Below are 25,983 nucleotides of genomic sequence, written 5' to 3'. Positions count from 1 at the left end.
TTACTAATTTAATTTGCCTAAACTATTCTCTTATAATCCTTCAATCTTCTAAGATCCATGTGCTGCCAATTCTGGCCTCTCATAGAGCATCAATTATTTTACCTCGGCATTGTTTTCAGCTCCTTGAGTCCTAATTCCGAATTCCCTCTTCTAAACTTCATCAGATCTTCCTCCTCTGCTAAATTGTTTCTTAAATCTTGTATATTACATTGCCTGTACTAATGTAATTCCTTTTGATCACCTGTATTAATCGGCCATCAGCCTCTTGAACCACACTGGGCGACACGGTGGCGCAGCGGTAGAGCTGATGCCTCACAATGCCAGAGACCCGGGTTTGATCCTGACTACGACTGTATGGAGTTTGTACGTTCTCCCTGTGACCGTATGGGTTTCTTCCGGGTGCTTCAGTCTCCTCCCACATTCCAAAGACGTACAGTTTTGTTGGATAATTACCTTCAGTAAAATTGTAAATTGTCTCTAGTGTGTAGGATGGTGTTAGTGCACGGGGTGATCGCTGGTTGGGGTGGATTTGGTGGGCCAAAGGGCTTATTTCCATGCTGTAGCTCTTAGGGCTACTGGAATCAAGGGATATGGGGAAAAAGCAGGTACTGGATACTGATTTTCGATGATCAGCCATAATCATATTGAATGGCGGTGCTGGCTCGAAGGGCCTACTCCTGCACCTATTTTTTATGTTTCTATATTTCCATCTCTAAAGTCTAAACCATACTGTAAAACCCTGCCTCAACACCAAACTACTTTGGGCTCTGTATAAGGTTGCATCGTGTACTTTTCTTGCACTGTTATGGTCTGGTTACTTAGTATAACTAATCATTATTATATTATTATTCAATGCACATTTATTTGTTGCGTTGTTTTGTTAATGTGCCTGTAAAGCTACAGGTAAGTAAGAGTTTCATTGTTCCATTCCTGGTGCACATCACCCTTGACTCTTAAATGCTCTTCACTCTTAATATCTCCTCCTTAGGCTCAGCGTCAGATTTTGTATGGTATGCTCCTGCAAATAACTTGGGGATATTTTACAACATTGTACAGTAAGCTCAGCTAGTAGAGCCACTGCCTGCAACGGCGCCAGAGGCATAGGTTCAGTCCTGGCCTTGGCTTGTATGTGTGGAGTTTGCACATTCTCGTTGTGACTGCATGGGGCATATTTAGAGTATTGTGTACAGTTTTGTTCGTTGAATTATGGGAAGGATGTGGTGGCTTTGGAGAGGTTTACCAGCAGATTGCCTGGATTAAAGGGTATTATCTATAAGGAGAGATTGGTGATGGGAGACCTGATAGAAGTATGTAAAATTATGAGAGGCATAAGTGCCCTCCATAATGTTTGGGACAAAGAGCCATCATTTATTTATTTGCCTCTGTACTCCACAATTTGAGATTTGTAATAGAAAAAAATCACATGTAGTTAAAGTTCACATTGTCAGATTTTATTAAAGGCCATTTTTATACATTTTGATTTCATTTTGAAGCTGTGTTTATTCATCATTCCCCCATTTCAGGGCACCATAATGTTTGGGACACATGGCTTCACAGACATTTGTAATTGCTCAGGTGTGTTTAATTGCCTCCTTAATGCAGGTATAAGAGAGCTCTCAGCACCGAGTCTTTCCTCCAGTCCTTCCATCACCTTTGGAAAGTTTTTTTTGCTGTTTATCAACATGAGGATCACAGTTGTGCCAATGAAAGTCAAAGAAACCATTATGAGACTGAGAAACAAGAATAAAACTGTAAGAGACATCAGCCAAACCTTAGGTTTACCAAAATCAACTATTTGGAACATCATTAAGAAGAAAGAGAGCACTGGTGAGCTTACTAATCGCAAAGGGACTGGCAGGCCAAAGAAGACCTCCACAGCTGATGGCAGGAGAATTCTCTCTATAATAAAGAAAAATCCCCAAACAGAGCAGAAACACTCTTCAGGAGTCAGGTGTGGATTTGTCAATGACCACTGCCCGCAGAAGACTTCATGAACAGAAATACAGAGGCTACACTGCAAGATGCAAACCACTGAATTTGCCGCAAAAATAGGATGGCCAGGTTACAGTTTGCCAAGAAGTACTTAAAAGAGCCACCACAGTTCTGGAAAAAGGTCTTGTGGACAGATGAGACGAAGATTAACTTGTATCAGGGTGATGGCAAGAACGGAGGAGAGAAGGAACTGCCCAAGATCCAAAGCAGACCACCTCATCTGTGAAACACGGTGGTGGGGTTGTAATGGCCTGGACATGTATGGCTGCTGAAGGTAATGGCTCACTTATCTTCATTGATGATACAACTGCTGATAATGAATTCTGAAGTGTATAAACACATCGTATCTGCTCAAGTTCAAACAAATGCCTCAAAGCTCATTGGCCAGCGGTTCATTCTACAGCGAGACAATGGTCCCAAACATACTGCTAAAGCAACAAAGTTTTTCAAAGCTAAAAAATGGTAAATGCTTGAGTGGCCAAGTCATTCACCCGATCTGAACCCAATTGAGCATGCCTTTTATATGCTGAAGAGAAAACTGAAGGGGACGAGCTCCCCAAAACAAGCATAAACTAAAGATGGCTGCAATATAGGCCTGGCAGAGCATCACCAGAGAAGACACCCATCAACTGGTGATGTCCATGAATCACAGACTTCAAGCAGTCATTGCATGCAAAGGATATGCAAAAAAATACTAAACCTAACTACTTTAATTTACATGACATTGGTGTGTCTCAAACATTATGGTGCCCTGAAATGGGGGGACTATGTATAAACACAGCTGTAATTTCTACATGGTGAAACCAAAATGTATAAAAATGGCCTTTTTTAAAAACTGACAATGTGCACGTAAACGACATGCATATTACAAATCTCAAATTGTGGAGTACAGAGACAAATAAATAAATGATGGGTCTTTGTCCCAAACATTATGGAAGGCACTGAGGATAGGGTAGACAGTCAGAATCTCTTTCCCAGGGTGGCAATGACAAAGACTAGAGGGCATAGCTTGCAGGTGAGAGGGGAAATGTGTAAAGTGATGTGCAGGGTGTTTTTTGGTGGATCAGTGGTGGATGCCTGGACTGGGCTGCTGTGGGAGCTGGTAAAACCAGATATGTTAATGAAGTTTCAGAGGCATTTAGACAGGCAGGGAATGGAGGGATTTTGATCATCTACAGGCATATAGAGTCTTACCGCATGGAAACAGGCCCTTTGGCTCAACTTGCCCACACCAGCCAACATGTCCCATCTGCACTAGCCCCATCTGCCTGCATTTGGCCCATATCCCTCTAAACATGTCCTATCCATGTACCTGTTTAAATGCTTCTTAAACATTACAATAGTACTTGCCTCAACTACCTCCTCCGGCAGTTTGTTCCATACGCCTACTGCCCTTTGCATGAAAAAATACCCCTCAGGTTCCTGTTAAATCTATCCCCCCTCACCTTAAACCTATGTCCTCTGGTACTCAATTCCCCTACTCTAGGCAAGAGATTCTGTGCATCTACCCAATCTATTCCTCTCGTATGGGATTCATTTAATTTGGATTATGGTCAGCATCATGGGTCAAAGGACCTGTTCCTGTGCTGTGCTGTTCTGTTCCAACATAAATCAACTCTTATTTCCTTTGGATCATTTTCCAGTGAGCAATACTGGAACGGTATAATTGAGGTCATTAAACTGGAGTCGACTCTGTTGTAATGACTTTAGCAGCCCAATAATCTGATGACATTCATCATAGAGGATTATTTATGACCAATTGCTCAATTGTCTTGTAGGAAAGACTGTATACAAAACACTAAAGTAAGAAGATAAAACATCAAGATTTTTTTGTTGCTTTTCATTACTTTAATTTTATGATAAAAGCAGGAAGGCGGATAATTAGTACAGAATCAGACTGTGGTAGCCACCTGATGCACTGACTTACAATTTTTAAATGTTTAGAATTTTTCTGGCACATTGTTTTGTCATGGATTAAGGCGAGGATCCAAAGATATGAAATCATTATTTATATGGCGATCTTGTCACAATCCTCAGCACTATAATTTTTCAAAAATTGGCAGGCATGCTGAGAATCTAAAAAAATACACAGGAATAAAGTGTTGCTTTGAGATTCGTACTAAATTAAAGGAAGGCAGGATGAACTTAATACAATACTTAAAGATGGACACAAAATGCTGGAGTAATTCAGCGGGACAGGCAGCATCCCTCGCAAGAAGGAATGGGTGACATTTTGGGTCACTTCAGACTTGAGAGTAAGGGGAGAGGGAGACTAGAGATATGGAAGGATAAGGTGTGAAAACGGCAGATCAAAGCTCCACTACACATTTCATACACCACTTGTTGGAGCTGGAACTCATCAAATTTCAAATGTTCCATTCTCTTGTCAAGTTGAATTTAGCTCTCCAACAATTTCCTTTGTTTCAAAGTAGCTCTTAAACCATGAGCATTCAGAGCCATTTTGCGACAGCCAAAAGCCTGATTTTTTTGTTGTTGTTGTGCAATTTCTATTTGTTTTGTATTGGATATGAAAGGTGATGGTTCCAAAGTTATTGTTGCAAAAGAAAAAGTCAAAATGAGCTATGACTAATTCTAAGCTCTTCAAGATAAATCCCTCAGCAGTTATAGAAACACGGTTAGCCTCGGGAAAGACTCTGAACTGAGCTTGTTTGACTTTAAGCCAAAACCTCTCTGAAGCATGTCTGAAGGCAAGAACCAGATTAAGAATGCCGTGATTTAAACTAAATTCCCATCAGTCCCTCAGCAGTAATGATGGGATTGAAGATTAGAACCAATGGAACATACATCATTTGTAATCTAATATAATTGACTTGAGCTTAAACAGAGTTCAATATAAAATGAAAACTAGTAACTAAGGAAAGCAATCCAATCTGGACCAATAATATGCAGGGCAGCTGTGTAGTTATACACTGTTGAATCATCATTGGTAACATGTCCTTGGAATTCTGTTGAGAAAGCCCTTTAGGGGCTGCTCATATCTATTTTGTAGATGCATTTGGCAAGCTTTATATTTAAAGAAAACAGTGCTTCAGCATGGTTGTTAATCCACTTGGCCAGAACTGTGAAAGGGCATTAGTCTGCACAAGGCTAATTATGGGTTGAATTCTCTGGTAATCTCCTGGGAGGTGAAAATAATAGCCAAGCAAGGCTTGGCTTCACATATCGTAGTACTCTTGCAGCCAAAATCAGGATTACTTTGTTTTCTAGGCCATGTAACTTGTCTGTGGAGGAATGTCATGAGTAGAGCCAGGATTTTGCCATAAATGCCATGTGCCTGTTCATGCCTTTTTTGATGATTTCAGCAAGATAATGCCTTTTTCATGATTGAGTGCCTAAATCAGCCTTTTTTTGCCGTGTTAACGTAACTTACAAGAACACTTCCACCACCGGGGCGAAACCGGGGGCGCCACTGTCGGTCGTTTATTTGTGGGTAGTGGACGAGGCCCCAGTCTTTTGTAGTCAGGCTGTAGTTGGGTGTTAAGTGGTGATTGGAGAGAGGTGGGTGTGGAAGGGTCCAGTCTTTCCAAACTGAAGTCAGGCTGTGAGTAGGTGTGAAGTGTTGGTTGGGGAGGAGGAGAGGGGGTACCAGGATTAAGTTTCTGTTTATTGAACCTGCAGTAGAACTCATTCAGGTCATTGGTCAGCTGATGATTGTCCAAGGAGCGTGGGCTTTTCCTGTTGTAGCTTGTGATTTCTTGCAAGCCCTTCCAAACTGAAGAAGAGTCATTAGCTGAGAACTTGCTCCTCAACTTCTCAGAATACCTTTCCTTGGCAGCTCTGATTCCTCTTCTGAGCTTGTACTTGGCCTGCCTGAAGAGGTCTGTATCCCCGCTCCTGTAGGATTTACCCCTGCAAGCGTCAAAATGCCTAAAGTAAAGCCAACGCCTTGTAAAAAACTGAATGATTTGGTGAGAGTGTATGGGAGTGATATATTCTCTACAGACAACTGTGTGCTGTTTGGAAAGCATGTGAGAAAGCAGTGAATCATGAGAAGAAATATTTAGTCTCCCAGCATGTACCGACAGCCAAACACAAGTGGACGGCAGAGAAACTGAAGGCGGGAAATACGCAAGCTTGTCTCCTCACTACATTTACTGCTGGCTCCAGTCGCAAATTTGAGTTTTCGAGTGATCTGTGCAAGGCATTCATTGATGCTGGAATTCCACTGTGGAAATTGGAAAACAAATCTCTGAGGTTTTTTAGAGAAATACACAAAGGAACATATACCGAGCGAGTCATCATTATGGAAAAATTATGTTGACAGCAACTTCAACATTGTTGTGCAGAAAATTAGAAATGAAGTTGCATGCAACAAAATATGGATCAATAGACGAGACAACCGATGCTGTGGGGAGACATGTTGCCAATGTGGTCATCGGTACACTGGAGGCAGGTCAACCATCAAAGGAGTATTTGTTGACATCGGAAGTATTGGAGAAATCAAACAGCTCAACTATTGCCCAGTTGTTTACAACTTCACTTGCTGTACTTTGGCCAAGAAGGTATAAAACACGAGAATGTTCTACTGTTTGTGACTGATGCAGCTCTGTACATGAAAAAAGCTGCTCGTGCTCTTAAAGTTTTATTCCCCAAAATGTTGCATTTGACATGCGTAGCTTACGGACTCCATAGAATTGCCGAGCACATATATAACCTGTTTCCAAATGTCGATTGCCTAGTTTCCAATGTGAAGAAAATCTTCCTCAAAGCACCGTCACGTGTGCAGTTGTTCAAGGAAATGGCACCCGAGATTCCTCTACCTCCTCAGCCTGTTTTGATGAGGTGGGGTACATAGCTCTCTGCTATATTCTACTATGCTGCAAATTTTGAAAAGATAAAAGAAATCGTCAACTGTTTTGAAGAAGAATCTGCAGTCAGGATTGTCAGTGAAATCATGCAGAAAAAGTCCCTCCACTGCGATCTTGTGTTTATTGCTTCCAATTGTGCAAACTTCCCACACTATCACTTCCCTTGAGAAACGTAGCAAAACATTAGTGAATAACTTACAGGTTTTCAACAAAGTAACTGACGATATTCATAAAGTTCCTGGCGATGTAGGTGAAGACATACAAGGAAAATGGGAGAGAGTGATTTTAGAGAGAGTGATGGGAGGGAGAAAGATCTTGAAAAAATACAAAACATAGCTAAAGTTCTCAAAGGTAGTTGTTATGCACAAGATATCGGCATGAATATAGAGTCTGTAGCTTGTAGCTTGTTTTGGGTATGCACCAGTGACCTCAGCTGGGGTAAAAAGAGTTTTTTCACAACTGAAGCAGCATCTAGATAATTTGAAAAAAATGCTAGTAATTATGTGCAACTTAGGTCATTTAATGTAGTATACCTTTATATTATCATTCTTAACCATATTTTGGTGGTGGAAATTCATGCCTTTTTATGCCTTTTTTGTCAATAAATGTCCAAAGACGTACAGGTATGTAGGTTAATTGGCTGGGTAAATGTAAAAATTGTCCCTAGTGGGTGTAGGATAGTGTTAATGTACGGGGATCACTGGGCGGCACGGACTTGGAGGGCCGAAAAGGCCTGTTTCCGGCTGTAGATATATGATATGATATGATGATGAAATGCCTTTTTCGTGCCTTTTTTGTAATTTTATTATGCCTATTTGCCTTCAAACTTTTGTAATTTTATTATTGCCTATTTCAGAGATTTGTAGCGCCTAAACATCCTGGCTCTAGTCATGAGGTAGGGGGAGCAGCAAACTGCTTATAAATGTGGAACAGGAGTTGTTAAGTGTGACATGGGTGAGGGAGGGGATGGTCAGAGCAATTGTTTTGATTCAAAATGAATAGCAAGAGAAACTATAAGTCTGTTTTAAAAGTGATTTTGTTCATATATAATTTATAGTACAGGTGGAAAAATAATCATTGGACATGAGATTTGCTACTGGAGTTCTTTAGGACGGAACCCTGAGTTTGATTTCTGCCTCCTCAATGGACTTATCTCCATTACAAAGTCAGATGTAGGATGACGATCACAGAGTGTTCAACATCATTTACCAACTGCTCCCGGCCCAATGCAGCAATAACTGAATTAGTCATATTTGACCAAATAAGACTTGGACATGCCAACATCTCCAATATTTACAAGGATCACATTAGTCCAAAAAAAGTAGAGGCAGCAGAACCAGTGCATGTAGGAGCGAGTTTTGAACCAGTACAAGGAACATACTACCAGAGAGAGTTCATATTGGACCTAATCTTAGGTACATTAGCTGGGCAAGTAGTTGCAGTATCTGTGGGCAGCTTGGGGATAGTGGCCATAACTGTGAGTTTCAAGGCATTAATGGAAAGTGATGAGGATGGTTCAGAAATTAAGATCGTAAAAGGGGAGAGGTGAAGGCTGATTTTAATATCATAAAACAGGACCTGGAAAAATAGATTGTGAGCAGCTACTTAAGGGTAAATCTACACCTGGCAAATGGGAGCTTTTAAAAAGTGAAGTCGCATGCTCAGGGCCAAAGTGTTCCTGTGAGGATGAAAGGAAATGAAGGCAAATCCAGTGAATGCTGGATATCAAGAAGTTATTGAACGTTTGGAAAGAAACAAAGGGAAGAGCATGCCTGGTATAGAATACTTAAACCTAGAAACATAGAAAATAGGTGCAGGAGGAGGCCATTGTGATCATGGCTGATCATCTACAATCAGTAACCTGTGCCTACCATCTTCCCATATCCCTTGATTCCACTAGCCCCGAGAGCTCTATCTAACTCTCTTTTAAATTCATCCAGTGAATTGGCTTCCACTGCCCTCTGTGGCAGAGAATTCCACAAATTCACAACTCTCTGGGTGAAAACGTTTTTCCTCATCTCAGTCCTAAATGGCCTCCCCTTTATTCTTAGACTGTGGCCCCTGGTTCTGGACTCCCCCAACGTTGGGAACATTTTTCCTGCATCTAGCTTGTCCAGTCCTTTTATAATTTTATTCGTCTCTATAAGATCCCCTCTCATCCTTCTAAATTCCAGTGAATAAAAGCCCAGTCGACCCATTCTTTCATCATACGTCAATCTCGCCATCCCGGGAATTAACCTGGTGAACCTGTGCTACACTCCCTTAATAGTAACCATGTCCTTCCTCAAATTAGGAGACCAAAATTGCACACAATACTCCAGGTGCAGTCTCACCAGGGCCCTGTACAACTGCAGTAGGACCTCCTTACTCCTAAACTCAAATCCTCTCGCAATGAAGGCCAACATGCCAGCTTTCTTCACTGCCAACTGTATCTGCATGCTTACCTTCAGTGACTGATGTACAAGCATACCCAGGTCTCATTGCACCTCCCCATTTCCTAATCTGACACCATTCAGATAATAATCAGATAAGTTGGGACAAAGGGAGAATGAAACAGTCAAGGTATGAGGAAATGTCTTCACAGATCTCATAACGTCAGGAGATCTACCCTCCACAGCCTTAAATTGCAGTTCACCATCCCTATTTTACAGGAGTGCCCTTGCAGGCCGGTGTTTCCGCCTGCTCTCGCCCCACTAAACCTATCTCCTCATATCTTGACTCTATCTTGATCTGTCCACCCCTCCTCACCTGGATCCATCTGTCACATGCCAGTTTTTGCCCCTCTTTACACTGGCTATTTCCCCTCCACTCTTTCAGTCCAGAGGAGGTGTCTCGACCAGAAACGTCAGCTGTCCATTTTTCTTGACGGAATCGGTCTGATTCTCTGAGTTCCTCAGGCAGTCTTCTTTTTTTCAGAGTCACACTTTTTCTGTTATCACTCCTGGGAAATGACTTGGGACATTTTATGATGTTAGAAAAGATGCATAAATTCTAGTTGCTGTTCTTGGTTTTGAGAGATGCCAAAATTTTGATTGCACACAGACACAGAACTGTATTCAATCAAATCTGGAAGTAGTCAAATTTCTCAGCATCAGCAGAATGTTGCCCTTTAATCTTTCTACTGGTTACAATCGATCCAGATATGATCTGGACCTTGCTGTTTAATTAATTAAGTGCAGAATGAAAACAACAATTATTATTAGTTAACAGAAGATCTCTCAACAGCTTCCATTACACTAATACACTATTAAACGGTATATGCTTGCAGTCTTTGCAGAAAACAACTTTACTTCATTTCTAATGGAATTATTCTCGGTATTCTCGCCAGGGTTGCATGCACTACGAGTAATTATATAATAATTAAGTAAGTAATAATGACAAAACTACTGAATTGTTGTAAAAATCAATCTGACTCATTTATGTCCTTCTAGAAAGGAACTCTGCTATCCTTGGCCTGTATGTAACATAGGAATGTGATTGACTCTAAATAACTGTCTGAAATGTCTGAAAAGCCTAACATTTCAAGAACAAATAGGACTGGGCAATAAATGTTGGGCCAATTCAGATCCTTTGAGAAGACAAAATAAAAAATGAACTATAGTTCCCATGTTTGATGGTGATGTGGTGGAACTTTAATTTTACAATTCCCAGCACTTCTGCACAGCAGAGAAAATCATTGGCTCTAAGAAGTTCTGTTTCTTTGGTTGGGCTGGAAGGAACTGCAGATGCTGGTTTACAACTAAGGTAGACACAAGATGCTGGAGTAACTCGGCGGGTCAGGAAGCATCTCTGGAGACAAAGAAAAACATGTCTGAAGAAACATCCCGACCTGAAACATCACCCATCCTTTTTCTCCAGAGATGCTGCCTGACCCGCTGAGATATTCCAGCATTTTGTATCTATCTCGGTTTCTTTGGTTGCTGTGTTTTTCTTTTTAATGATAAATGATAGAATATAAAAGTATTGCACAACGATGGATGATTAAATTTAAAATGAGAAGTTAATTGTGTTAATGTGACAGATGTTAATGTTAAGGCTCCGAAACCATTCTGCTGCAAACTACACGCCTGCAACTCCAAATCTTGTGCGATGGAACAGGGAATGGACTGTGTTAAAACTAAATGTACCTAGCTTATTGTAGGTGAAAAGTATGCTTGGCTCTGAAAGCTAAAATCAGCATGCATGAAGGATGGAACTGCAGAAGCTGGTTTAAACCGAAGATAGACACAAAAAGCTGAAATAAGTCGGCGGGTCAGACAGCATCTCTGGAGACTCGGTGACGTTTTGGGTTGAGATCCCTCTTCAGACTCTTCTGAAGAAGGGTCTCGACCCGCAAAACGTCTCATATTCCTTTTCTCCAGAGGTGCTGTCTGACCCGCTGAGTTACCTCAGCTTTTTGTGTCTATCTTTGCTTTTAACCTAAGTTGGAAAGTAAACTGTTAAAAAAATTCTGTTTTGTTTTTGGCACAGCTGAATAAAATGTGACAGTCTAAACAGATTTTAAATCCTAAATAAAGGTGCGGGTATTATTAATTAATAATTATTCTGATGCTAACTGCATCAAAAGATACAAAAAAGTTAATCTCAACACGTTAAACTGTAGAAATTGGAGTCTGATCTTTTTTTGCATGTGAATTATGCATTTTTTGAAAGAGGCTGTTTTTTTTGTTTTAAAACTGGGAAGTAACAGGCTTGTTGTATGATTCAACAGTGTGCTTTGCAACGGTTATGAACAGTCTGGATATATTTTTGAAGGCCTGTTCATTTGTGTAAGCATGTGCAGCGTATCTATTTTGCAGCCTCTAAGAGGTACAGCAGCAAACCATTTGAACAGTTAGATTTTCTTTTCCTTTTTATAAATTTGGCCCATTAAAAAAAAGAACTCGGTGAACTGCTGGGGTGTAAGGTTAAACAACAATAGATTGATCCCAGCTAACGTTTTGTTATGCAACTATCGGCTTACTGCAGCCATCTGTACTGATCTGTTAATGCGCTTGAGTTTGGAAAAGGCTTTGCGTCCCTCTGTGCTCCAGTGCTCCCCACAGATCATAAGCAAGTCTTCCTATAGGGCAGTCCCAAAGTCTCTAGCTTCTCTGTTTACACAAGCAAATCCCATTGTCCGCGACAGACTGAGAGCAGATTATCTAGTGCACTACTTGGACCTGTCCCTGTAGTTTAGTTCTCCTTCAGTGTCTGTTTTCAGGAGGCCATGGAGCGCATCTCTTCCCCTCCAGAGGGAAATGTACAGAGAGCGATACTTTCACTGCTAGGGCTGCTTTCATCCAAAGACTATCAGGATAGTGCAGACTATAAACAGCACAGCAGTCTCTTAATGGGAGCCAGTGATAATGCAGATGTGCCATCTGTAGCCTCCAAGAGGTAACCTTGGCCTCTTTGTTGTCCTCCTTGTTTCCTATTATTTCTGCGCTAATTCAATTTTTATACACAGGCCTGAACATATTTTCATTGGTGTATGATTTTTCTCTTTTTTTAAATCCAGAGTGGTTTAAAATGACATCTGTTCTGCTATTTATACAGTGGCAGATTGTGGTATGATCTGCAAAAAAAAACAATAATTAAACTTCATTGACTGCACATTTATATCGAGAGCCATGGAGCAAAAATGTGGATCTACTGCATTGGTCCTTCAATATAATTCTTCTTTACAATTTTGCTAAAAATAAGGTGCATGTAATAGCAAAAATAAATCCTTTGGGTCCACTTTGATTACTAATTTTATTTTGTTTGTGAGAAATTGGTACTAAATGTAAAAGCAAATGTGGAATGAGATGATTAAATATATGTTTGGTGAAGCCAAGGCTGGGATATTGTAAGAAAACAAAAAGGGAATAATTTCATTCTAAAAGCAGCTGAATGTTATGTATCCACTTTATATTGGAACCTATGCTTGTTAGGACTTTAGGTTTATATGCACCTTAATTCTCCTCCTCCTCCTACAACCAACCCTTCTTTGTATACTGAAGGTTAAAGCAGCTGTTTGAGTCCTGTGTTTTCATGCACAGCAAGCTTTAAGCACAATAGCTGTTATTGTCGTTTAATTCCATTGTTCTAGTTTGTCGTTACTAGAATGTGCTGGTAAATCTGACAGCAACAAAATCTAACATTGTCAATGTGTGTATGATTATTAATCAAATCATGTATGACCAGACTCATGAAGTAAAATGTATTTGTCCTGGATCCCTTTTACAAAACTCTTTGGTAAGTACAATAGTCTGAAGTCGAATACAATGAATAATAACACCTAGGAAATCTCACATTTGCAAACAAGGTAGATTCATCTTCTTTCAGTAAAATTGTTCCACTTGATCGTTATTTCACTAAAAGAGAATGATTTTCTTGCGTTCAATACCTGTAAAATACAGCATCACATCCTGTGACGACCAAGTTTCTGTCTGGTTTGGATTCTTCAATGAAATATCCTTTGCACCTTCACACAAATGATAAACTATTTCTCTTGTGTGGTTGGTAACATGTGATTTTTTTTAAACCAGGAAAAGGTGGAATGCAGTAAATTAATCTAAACCAATGAATGTGCTGGGATTTGACAATTTGCACAAATGTAAGATAGGAATTCATGTTCCGGCACTCACCCTAACGCCAGCATTTTGTAATGATAGACAAAGCTCATTGAGGTCACTCATTTAACCGTGCATTGGTTAACTCATGAATCATTCTCCATATCCATTCTTGTGACTTTAGTGACCATGTACGTGAATGTAAACTGTCACAGAAAGGTTGGCATGCCTGTAATGTTGATGATGTACAGTTAACACATTGGCAGGTGGCGAGATTGATGTTGGGAGTAGCATTGTGAAATTCCACTCACCTCTTAAAGAGGTGCGTTTATGTTCTCTGTCAGTCTTAACCATGTATCTTTAGTGGAAATATCAACTGGGATGGATGCACAGTAGATTTAACCAATCCTCACTGCACTGCAAGTCTGAAGAAGGGTTCCAACCCGAAAAGTCACCTATTCTTTTTCTCCAGAGATGCTGCCTGACCCGCTTAGTTACTCCAGCATTTTGTGTCTATCTTCGGTGCAGTTCCTTATACACTGCAAAGCTATTGTTAGATAGAAGGTAATTCTTGTGAATTACAAACGATCGTAGACCTGTTGGGGCCAAATGGCCCCTCTCTATGCTGCTAGTTCTCATAAATTCGTAGAATCATACAGCACAGAAATAGGATCCTGAGCCCACTAAACCCATGCCGACCATCAAATGCACATCTACACTAATCCCATTTACCAGCAGTTAGTGCATCGTCTTTTATGTGTTTCTGATTCAAGTACCTCTCTGTATAAATACTCTTAAATGCTGTGTGAATACCTTCCTCCACCACGCATAGGCAATGTGTTCCAGATTCCAGCCATTTCAGGGTAAAAATATTTTTGCTCAGATTCCCTATCCATACCTTAAACCTATGCCCTCTGGTTTTAGACACCACTGCTATGAGGAGAAATGTCTAACTATTTACCTAATCTATGGACCTCATAATTTTGTGTACCTCAGTCAGGTCGTTCCGCAACCATCTTTACTCCAAAGAAAATAATCCCAGTCTCTCCTCAAAAAATATCCTTTATCTTTGCACTGTGGATGGCATGATTGTAACCATGTATAGTTTTTTTGTTACTGGATAGCACGCAGACAAAAGCTTTTCACTGAAGCTCTGTAAACGTGACAACAGCAGTATACCAAACTAAACCTGAAATACTCCATTCCAGGGATCTTCATGACGAATCTCCTCCGCACTTTCTAATGCATCGTGTCATTGCAATCATGTCCATCCAATGGACAACTGTGGACAGTACTCCAGCTCTAGCCTAATTAGTATGTTATATAGCTCTATCATAACCTCCGTGACCATGTATTCTATTCATCAGCTAATGAAGGCAAGTATTACATTTTACCACCTTCATCATCTTATTTTACCATGCTGCCACCTTCAGGTGTCGATGGACTTGTTCATAAATGTCCCCATGTTCTCCAATGCTACCTTTTAATCTTGTGTGTCCTTGCCCTTATGAGATCTCCCCGAGTGCATTTCTTCGTACTTATCAGCATTAAATTCCAATTGTCATTGCTCTGCCTATCTAACCAACTGATCAATGTCCTCCAACTATCCATGACTATCTCCTTCCAATGAACAATATCGGCAAATTTTGTCTTTTGAGAACTTATTAATATTGTCTTACCCTGTTTCTTCCCAGAAGTGTAAGGAGGATTTGTTACTTGCTTTCTGATTGTGTTTTGCACCCATGCCTTTCCTTTTGCAATCTTGTCACTGAATTGTAGAACTTGTGTGCAATTCATGTATAATTGCTGTTTTTGTGTGTTGTCTGAGTTGATGTGCCTGTGATGCTGTTGCAAGCAAGAATTGCATTGCACCTATCCATCACCATACTTGTGTATTTGATAGTAAACACAACTTGACGTTTATTGTAGGGCTTAACAAGCCAAATGCTGGTGTTAATAACATTAAAAATGGGTGTGAAACATTGGAGTGCAAAATCTACCCACACCATATTCTCTGGATAGCCTGAGGTGAAGAATAGTGGCTTGTGCGATATTTTACTCCAGCAAAGAGGAGCAAAGTTTAAAGGAGATGCGTGGGCAAGGTTTTTTTACACAGTGGTGGGTGACGGGAGCACGCTGCCAGGAGTGGTGGCGGAGGCAGATACGATCATGACATTTAAGAAGTTTTTAGATAGTCGCTTGATATGCAGGGACAGGAGAGATATGGATCACGTGCAGGCATTGGAGATGAGTTTAATTTGTCATCATGTTCAGCTCATTCATGGGGGGCCTGTCCCTGTGCTGCGATGTTCCATGTTCTAAATAAATTGCACCTCGCATAAATTGCACCTCGCATATAGTTGCTGTTGCTAACATGTGTGAGGAAGATGGAGAAGCAGTAAATGCCTTCAGGAAAGAAAATTCATTTTTTAAAACAACAAAATACTTCAGAGGCCAGAAGTCTTAAATAAAATAGAAAGTAAATGAAAATATCAGATGGTGAGAGGGAATAACAAAAATGTATCTATTCAATCATGAAAAAGGCCGTATCTCATAGTCACCATGGGCCTCAGGGCCTGTTCCTGTGTTGTATTGTTCCCTGTTCTATGAACTGATTTTGAGAGAATCAATTCCCTAATGGGATGCATTTTCTGCCTTTTCAATCCAGCCCTTCTTTGACTACTTGATGATAGCTTAAATAGGGGAAAAGTGCATTTGTGCCTTTTAGGACTTCAGGATATCCCAAGTTACTTTACAGCCCATGAAGTACTGTCAATATGTCCTCTTTATTTTTGGATGATGTTGCTTGTGATGGTTATTAATTGGCCAATAATAGATGCTTGCTTATATCACAAAGCTGACCTTTCTTCAAAAATATAGTGACTACACAAGACAAAGGGTCCGGACATGAAATGTCATCTGTCCTTTTCCCTCCACAGATGAGTTCCCTCACTGAGTTCCTCCAACACTGTTTTTGCTTGAGATTCCAGCATCTGCGGTCTCTTGTGTCTGCACTGAGATATTGCCCCATCTAGTGGCGTTGATGATGATTAGTAACTCGCTCTATGAACTGGATAATTTGACTGAAGAAATATTGTGCATTTTTGTTGATCATTTAGTTTGGACTTAAATGTTCCAAGAGCAGAGCTGAGGGTTATCTTTACTCCGAATTTGAAAATGATGTATTTAATTGAATTCTTGGGATATTTTACTGGACAAAGATGCATGATCACTCCCTCTCTTTTCTTAACATTCAAGTGTTTAGAAGTGACATCCAGCAACTGTGTATGAACAAAGGGAGCATTGCTCGATGAAAAAGTGGTTATTATTACTCGAGTCCGAACACAAAGCAGAATTGATACTGCATAGAGGAATGCCAAATGATAGATGAGCATTGCTCTTTCAGATAGATAGATAGATGGCTTCCAGTTTGGACAGTTTGAGCCTCAGAAGAAAATGCTCATTAGTGGTTTGGTCGTTAATTCAACGTGGGAATAATCATTTATTTAAATCAACCCGAGTCAGAATGTAGGTAAATTGGCGTCTCGATGGCCATGGTGATGGTGCACTTTGTTCTGTCCCATGTCGATCAGCTGTGCTGTCATCCGGCGTCACTGCACCCTAAGTAGTTTTGCTGCGGGGCAGCTGGGATGGTCTATCCAGGCAGATGTCCCATTCACTTCGTTCACTGGTGGTCGCAAGCTTGTTTACTGTTGCTATGGCAGCCTCGGTTGTCATGGCAACACTGCTACTGCTGCCGCTGCATAGTGGGTGACATTGAATATAGTTATAGAAAGATATTTTTTTCTCTTGCCTGAATGTGCCATCTGTTTGAGATTATTTGTCAACTGACAGAACAGTGTACGTAAAGACTCACATTGTTTCTGTAATGGACATCGACATGATTTTAGCCTGAACAGAGAATTAACAGGTGCTGATGCAGAATTTGTTGTGCGGATTAAGTTCCTTTTTTGTTGCTGCCGTCTGAATGCTGATATTATCGGTGCAGCTTTCCATGAATATTCCCATTGGCACTGACGGATGAATAATAAGAGCATGTGTGCATTTACAGGACTTGCAAGCAAAGTGGGGGTTGGGGACAGAGAACTCAACCCTCCAGTCACATTTATGTTTTATTTCTTATTTGAGCTGTGAAAGTGTTGTGTGATAGTACTAAATAATGTGCAAAACTGAGGAATAAAGTAGTTTTAGAAGAAGAATGACTGTAAATTGTAAGATCATAAACATGGGACAATAAGAAGCTGAGAGAGCAGATGCATTTCTAAACACAGGCCATGCATGTTTCAGACAAAAGGCATTAATTGACCACACCTGGTGGACAGAGGGCACTTATGTGAAGTATATTAGAGACATGGAAAATCTGAATGTGGGAATAAAAGGCAGCAGGAGGCTTCCAAACTACTTCCCTCCCTTAAACAGTGAAAAGGATTGAAAAAATAACTGGAAATATTTCGCAGGATATATATATATAGTGGGAGGTTGTTTCCATCATAGGTGAATCAATCATCACTTTATCATTGACAAGGAAGTTGGAGAAACACATTCACAAAGAGGGCCATTGGCTAGCCAACTTTAGACTTTAGAGATACTGATACAGCACAGAAACAGGCCCTTCAGCCCACTGAGTCCATGCCGAGCAGCTAACACCATCCGACACACTTGGACATTTTACAATTTTACCGAAGCCAATTAACCTACAAACCTGTATGCCTTTGGAGCGTGGGAGGAAACCGGAGCACCTGGAGAAAACACATACTATGCTTTCTTGAACATAGACCTCAATATGGCTGAAGATTCACTTGTCTGGTTCCTGGGATTGTGGATCTATCTTATGAAGAGTGAGTAGCTAGGGCTCTATGCTCTCGAGTTTGGAATAATGATACATATAGAATACTTACAAGGATTGGCAGAGTAAATGCAGTGAAGATATTTTCTCCATCCAAGGATTCTCAAACTGGGGGTCGCAGTCTCAAAGCTAATAGGTCATTCAGAACTGAAATGAGACATTTCTTCACTCAGGCTAGTGAATCATTACACTTTTATACATCAGAAGACTGTGAAGACTCAGTCTAGGAATGCATTCAGAACAGAGATCAATGACTTTCTGGATATTTTCTCGGAGTCAAAGGAGTTTGTACGTTCTCCCCGTGACCTGCGTGGGTTTTCTCCGAGATCTTCGGTTTCCTCCCACACTCCAAAGACGTACAGGTATGTAGGTTAATTGGCTGGGCAAATGTAAAAATTGTCCCTAGTGGGTGTAGGATAGTGTTAATGTGCGGGGATCACTGGGCGGCACGGACTTGGAGGGCCGAAAAGGCCTGTTTCCGGCTGTATATATATGATATGATATGATAATATGGGGGAAGGCAGGAAAATGTTGGGATAACAGATCCACCACAATCTTGAGGAGAAAGCTCAAAGGGCTGAACAAATGGTAAATTTCTCATCCTCTTTCTAATCTTATTTCATTATGACTTAAAAGCAATTACCATTTGCAGAACAGTTCTAAAACTGGTTACTAAATTCACTTGCAGTTCTTGAAAACCTTGACCAAATCACTCGCGACCGTCTAAATGCCATTCTTCGAATAATACATAACTCAAATACGTAATTTAGCCCTTGGAGACCAGGTACCTTTCCAGTAAATCTAGGCTGCACTTCCTCCAAGGTCAATATATTGTTCAATGCTTAATTATGATGCCCTTAATGAATGAATAGTCTGCCAATAGATTCACATGAACTGTCAGATTGCTATCAGTGCCTGCTGATCCATACTCTTGCTTGAGTTAATGCCTTCAAGGTAAAAATGTCAGATTATATTAATGATTTAGATTTAAATGTAGGGAACATGATAAATAAGTTTACAAATTATACAAAAATTGGCCTTTTACATGCTGATAAAGAGGAAAACTTTTCACTGCAAGAATGTCCAAATAATTTGGTCAGTTAGGTAGAAAAATTGCAAGTTGAATTTAATTGAAAGTATAATGAGGTAATGCATTTGAAAAGCTATAACAAGGCAAGATCATTTACAATAAATTGCAGGATGTCAAGTGAGATTGGTTGAGAAACAAAGGACATTAAAATTGTTTGTCCAAGGATCAATAAAGACAGCTAATTAAGTGGTTAAAAACTATATTTGAACATAACATTCTTGTTCTTGCACCTTTGTCTCCTGTATTTAAAAAACAATTGTATATAATACAGCTAGCTCAGAATTTCACGTACTGTGTTTGTCACTGATGATTTGGAAGAGGGAATTAGAAGCAACACTAGCAAGTTTGCGGATGACACAAAGTTGGGTGGCAGTGTAAACTGTAAAGAGGATGTTAGGAGGTCGCAGGGTGACCTAGACAGGTTGAGTGAGTGGGCAGATGCGTGACAGATGCAGTATAATATAGATAAATGTGAGGTTTGGCGGCAAAAACAAGGAGGCAGCTTATTATCCCAATGGTGTTAGGTTAGGTAAGGGGGAGGTGCAGTGAGACCTGGGTGTCCTGGTACACCAGTCGCTGAAAGTTGGCGTGCAGGTACAGCAGGCAGTGAAGAAAGCTAATGGCATGTTGGCCTTCATAACAAGAGGATTTCAGTATAGGAGTAAAGAGGTTCTTCTGCAGTTGTATAGGGCCCTGGTAAGACCACATCTGGAGTATTGTGTATAGTTTTGGTCTCCTAATTTGAGGATGGACATCCTTGTAATTGAGGCAGTACAGCATAGGTTCACGAGAATGATCCCTGGGATTGCGGGACTGTCATATGAGGAAAGATTGAAAAGACTAGGTTTGTATTCACTGGAGTTTAGAAGGATGAGAGGGGATCTTATAGAAACATATAAAATTATAAAAGGACTGGACAAGCTAGATGCAGGATAAATGTTCCCAATGTTGGGCGAGTCCAGAACCAGGGGCCACAATCTTAGAATAAAGGGGAGGCCATTTAAAACTGAGGTGAGAAAAAACGTTTTCACCCAGAGAGTTGTGAATTTGTGGAATTCTCTGCCACAGAGGGCAGTGGAAGCCAAATCACTGGATGGATTTAAGAGAGAGTTAGATAGAGTTCTAGGGGCTAGTGGAATCAAGGGATATGGGGAGAAGGCAGGCACGGGTTATTGATTGTGGATGATCACAATGATTGGCGGTGCTGGCACGAAGGGCCGAATGGTCTCTTCCTGCAACTATTTTCTATGTTTCTATGTCACCATATTACCAGAAAGATAGATTACGCTGAAGAAGGTACCATGGAGATTTACAATATTGTTGCCCAGACTGGAAAATTGTAACTTCTGGGGTGACTGGATAAACTAGTGTTTATTTGTAATAGAGAAGGTTGACTTACTTGATGTATAAAAATCTATGAGGAGTCTGTAGAGAACAGATAGGAAGGACCTATTTCCTTGGTAGAGGGTTAAAAAACTAGAGGATATGAACTCTAATTAAAAGAATGATTAAAGGAAAATTAAAAAAAAAAAAGAATCAACAGGAGGGTTGTAGAATTCTGGAACTCTCAGAGAAAGGGTGGCAGTTGCAAAATCTCCAGCAAGAGGACTCTGGATCAAGACCGGACACTTGGAGTTAGGCCGCACTGCTGTTTTTCCACCCACACAGATACAATGGGTAAAATAACCTCCTTCATATAATTGATTTTCTGAAGTTTAAAAAAAATGAATTCTGCATCTACAGCCATTGGATCATAGAGAGAATTCTTCTCTCTATGTTCATGCTGAAGTTGAGAATTGGAAAATAGTATTTCCAACCATGACGTAAAAAAAGGGTCACAGTAGCAATCTCCCTACCATGTCAGAGAGTCCCTCACCTTTTGATTCAGAAGGTCATGAATTCAAGCACATTATCCAGGCTCTTTGTCAGTGCAGCAATGACGAAATGGATGGACACCTCCCGTTCCACATACTCCACTGCATCATCAAACACTTCCTGTTGCACCTGTGACAGAATCAGAAGATTTCACATCGGCTTCATCAACCACCTCAGAACCCGTGGAACTGGAGTGAATGTAAGTCATCTTTCACCTCCAGAGAATGCCTAAGAAGAGGAAGAAGGCTGTTGAATGATATGATCAATCAAGCCGCTATCTACCCTCGGGACAGATTTTAAACATTGCAGACCTGTTCAATGAAGGTGCAGTTACAGTGAGCAATATTTATCCCACAACAATATTTCTTTCATTAATTATCTAGTCATTATCTCTGCTGTATATGGCCCCTTGGAGTGTGCAAGGGATGCCGTATTTCTTAAGGTTTACACTCCAAGCGTACCTTGTTTATTGTGCAACTCTTTGGGTGTCCTGAGATTATGGGATGTTCTACAAATTGTGACTGAGTTATAACTACGATGGGCAAAATTAAAGAAAGAGGATACAGACTTTTTATTTAAGTGGAAAAATCAGTTGACATCCTTATTTCTTGGCAGGATAATGCAACATTGACTTGCATTATATAAACACATTTTGATGATTTTGTGACATGTTTTATACCTAGTTTTTTCTGTTGAGATCCAGTTGTTGATCCTCCTCAATCACCATTCAGTTGGAACTTGGGAATGAGTGGACTTGGCACTGAGGGATTGAGCTCGATTAGGTGGAAGGAGTGCTGCTTTAAACCTTCTGTTTAATCCAGATCTGGGGGAAATGTGAGCCCAACGCTCAGCCTGAAAGCAACTCCAGATTTGGCAGTTTGCTTAAAACGTTCACAGGCATTCCAACATGTCTACCGTTTTTCTCATTGGTAGACCCTCAACACTGCAACTACTGTGTAGCACCCTTTTCTTCCTCTCCTTTTCCTTTAATCCTCTCCCCTCCCCCACCTCTTTCCTCCTCCACTCAACTCTACGCTCCCCCCACCTCGATCCACACCCCCTCTCCCTCTCGACTTCACCCTCTCCATGTTCCATTTCCAGATTGCACACCTGGATAGGAGGTTAGGTTAGGAGGGAGGAAGTCAGTGCGTAATGGAGTGAGTGGGGTGCTCTCAATACTGACATCCCAGGCTGAAAAATGGCAGTCAAGCATTTAATTTTGAAGATTGTCATTACTCACTTTAGATTGGGACTTAAATATCATGCAGATGTAGATTAACTAAACACATTTTCAAATGATGGATGATTCTGAATTAACCTCCTTTCATTTTTCTCAAGGTGAGCCTTTCCACTCTAAGACTGATGAAATGTCGTCGTCATTCACCTTTTCCACCTGTCGTCTACCAGCCTATGTCTAACCCCTGCCTCTCACTTCTATATATTTGCTATGTTCCCTCTACATTCTTAGCCCTGAGGTAGAGTCTCTCATCCTGAAACCTTAGCTGTTCATTTACCTCCACAGCTATAGTTTGACTGGCTGAATTCTTCCAGCAGTTTGTTTTCTGCACCCGATTCCAGCATGTGCAGACTCTTGTATCACAATTAAATACAGGTTTGATGGTTAATGATTTTTGAAAGAAACAAGATGGAGTAAGTACCTGTTCAACTCTCAAGAACGTCAAACTAAATCTGCGATGCCTTTGCAGAATCTTCCAACACAAGGACGTTGTCATTCTGAAACGTGGCTTCCCCTCCGCCACAGTGGACGGAGTTCTCAGCTACATGTCCTGTATTTCGCGTGTGTGTGCTCTTCCCCTCCACACACCTGCTATGTGTCAGGATAGAACAATGATAGTTATCCCTGAACTCACTCACCACCCCATCATCCTTAACATTCACTGCATTATCCTTTGCAATTTCTGCCAATTCCAAGATATCCCATTTCCCCCTTCTCCACCTTGTTCTGCATTTTGCAGCTGTTGCTCATGTTGTGACTTCATGGTCCACTCTACCTCCCCCCTTCGTTCCTCCCCATCCCTTTGCTCCGCCCCATGCAATTGGAAGAGATGCAATCGGCATTTGCCTCTTCCCTCCCAGGCCGCAAACAATCTTGCCAGGTGAAGCAGCGATTCACCTGCACTTCTCCCAACCTAGTGAACTGCACTCAACATCCACACTGCAGTGGTCCCGAGGTTGGAGAAACAAAGCGCAGTTTGGGTGATGGGATTGTGGAGCACCTGCACTCAGTCTACAAGGGTAATTCCTGTGCACGTCACTTATGTTCTCAATCACACTCCCACACTGACTTTATCTGCAGCCTCCTCTACTGCTGTAGTGGGGTCCAACATAAATCAGAACATCTTCCATCAAGACACTTTACAACACTTCAATCTCAGATAAACTGCTCTCTCGTCATTTCTCACCATCCTGCTTACGTTCCTTCCTTTCCCTAATTCTTTAAAATTCTTCGCCATTGATCGATACTCATGCTTGTTATCACTTGAGCCGCCTTAACCTATCTACATGCAGACTTTTATCTCCCACATAACTGCTCCTCCCAGCTCTGCTTTGAAAACTATAAAGCCTTTACTCTCCCTCCCCCCCCCCCCCCAGCTCAGAGGAACAGTCACTGACCCAAAATGTTGACTGGTTTCTCTTAACACAGATGCTGCTTGAGTTCTTCCAGTATCTCTGCTCTGTTTTAGATTTCAGCATCTGCATTTTTATTTGTTTGTCATCCAACCCCATTGCATCTTAGGTAGACACAAAATGCTGGAGTAACTCAGCGGGTCAGGCAGCATCTCGGGAGAGAAGGAATGGGTGACGTTTCGGGTCGACTGAGTTACTCCAGCATTTTGTGTCTACCTTCGATTTTTACCAGCATCTGCAGGGTTTTTTTCCTACCCATTGCATCTTACCTATGGCAGCACTTTGAAGAGTGGTACCCTGCTCTCTCCTGATAAGCTTCACATTTTTCCTTTTCAAGTCTTTGTTCATTCCTTTTTAAAATTTGGTATTGAACAAGGTCCCTCATCTTTCAAGGTAGTACTTTTAAATCCTCTGATACTTTCACCAATATCTGGATTCTTCGTTATTAGCTCTCCTCTCAATGGAAACGTTTCCTTTTTATTGACCATATAAAAAAGTTGAAATTTTGAGCAGCTCTATAACATTGCGCTTTAACCTTCCTAGTTTCGAGAACTATTGTATCCAACCTATTCATACAACTAGTGATATATATGAAATATGAACATTTGAACTGCAAATACCGGTGAAAGTTTTTAAACCAGAAATACTTATACAGAACTCTGCAAAATATCAAATGACAGTCCTCTAAATCTATTTAAATTTAAAAGTTAGATCACAGTATTTGCAAAGGCATAGCAAAAGGATCATCAGTCATCTTGTTTAATGGATGAGGAGCGCAAAGATTTCTCTATATTATTGGATCTGCTGTTTTCCCCAGAGATTGCAGAGATTTTACAGTTTTGTCTGTTCCGACCGCAATTCTACATGAACACAACAACTAGTGCTTTGTTGCGTGTCAATAATCCTATTATTTGAGAACCTGGAAGGGAAGGCAAATTTGGCTGGCCTGACAATGCATTAGTCACACACTGATGCTTTTTGTGCCTTCTGAATATTTAATATGGTTTTGATTAACTAGATTGAGTGAAAAAGCTTTACCTGCTGCAACTTGTAAAGTTGGACCATTCTTGCAGGTTCATGTTCAGTTCCTCCTTCCACCAACCAGCCAGCACCAATTTCCTTCATATTTGTCAAAAATAAATGTAGTTTTTTTCTCATTTCAGATTCTGATATTGATGCAGCTGCTGCCATGATGCTGCTGAATTCTTCCCCTGAGGTGAAAGGAGCAGAATGTGAGTACACGGCACATTGCAAAGGCCGCGTTGTAATAAGGTTTTTATTGCACTGCAGCCTCCTCAGATACTGATCTGCTGTCATGCAAGTCCTCGTCTTAGTTTTTGTTTTTCCTTTGCATTCATGCAATCCTCAGTGGGCAAGTGGACCATCCTGTGGATCTCTCCCCAGGTGGTTTGAACATTAACCTGCCAGTTTCACCATCTTTCAGTTGTGCAAATGGATCTACAATTCACAAGGTCTCGGTTAAGATCTTTTGAAGTTAGCATGAATACTGTGTGGAGTACTGTATTTAAGTATTGGGTATTCTTTGCTTTCAAGCAGAAAGCATTTAAAATCCCGATTTATCCATGCTTCATTCTTCTTATCCTTTTGGTTTCGACTGTGATGACTTTCTTGGCACTCATTTGGCTGCCAATTTGTAAACTCCTGGAGTTTACTGATCATTTAGCAACCCTGGTTAATGAATGGGCCAAAAGCTGTAGAGAGTTGTGACAGTGTATTTTGCAGTTCTCTTTGCATTTATTTATTTACATCAATTTGAAATTTTAATCATAAAACATTTCTTATCATATATTCTGTGTCATCAGAATTTGAGCTCTTGTTGCTTTTAGAGCCGAATTTCAAATTCAAGGTTATTGTCTTGTGCACGAGTATGGTAAGGTGTAGGTACATAGAAAAATCAATTATTATTACCCCTTTGGCCCAACTTACCCATGCTGGCCAACGTGCCCCACCTACATTAATTCCACCTGCCTGTGTTTGCCCATATCTCTCGAATCCTATGCTATTCATGTACCTGTCTAAATGTTTCTTAAACATTGTGATAGTACCTGCTTCAACTGCCTCCTCCGGCAGCTCATTCCATATACCAACCATCCTTTGTGTAAAAAAGGTTGCCCCTCAGGTTTC

At 40.7% G+C, this 25,983-nt stretch overlaps 1 protein-coding gene across 5 annotated transcripts in view; it reads left to right on the top strand.

Moving 5' to 3' along the window:
• Positions 1 to 25,983, top strand: part of foxn3 (forkhead box N3) — a 324,415-nt gene that overhangs the window by 274,264 nt on the left and 24,168 nt on the right. For 4 of the 5 annotated variants that reach the window (XM_078406929.1, XM_078406927.1, XM_078406930.1 and 1 more), the window contains exon 5: positions 25,002 to 25,070. The exons of the other annotated variant lie outside the window; for it this stretch is intronic. In XM_078406929.1, the coding sequence (XP_078263055.1) occupies positions 25,002 to 25,070 (69 nt within the window). The remainder of the gene's footprint in view (positions 1 to 25,001; positions 25,071 to 25,983) is intronic. 5 annotated transcript variants of the gene reach the window in all.

This window comes from Rhinoraja longicauda, chromosome 10 (genome assembly GCF_053455715.1).
Source record: "Rhinoraja longicauda isolate Sanriku21f chromosome 10, sRhiLon1.1, whole genome shotgun sequence".
NCBI lineage: Eukaryota > Metazoa > Chordata > Chondrichthyes > Rajiformes > Arhynchobatidae > Rhinoraja > Rhinoraja longicauda.
The sequence above is the reverse complement of the archived record's forward strand: the minus strand, read 5'-3'. Positions and strand labels throughout refer to the sequence as shown.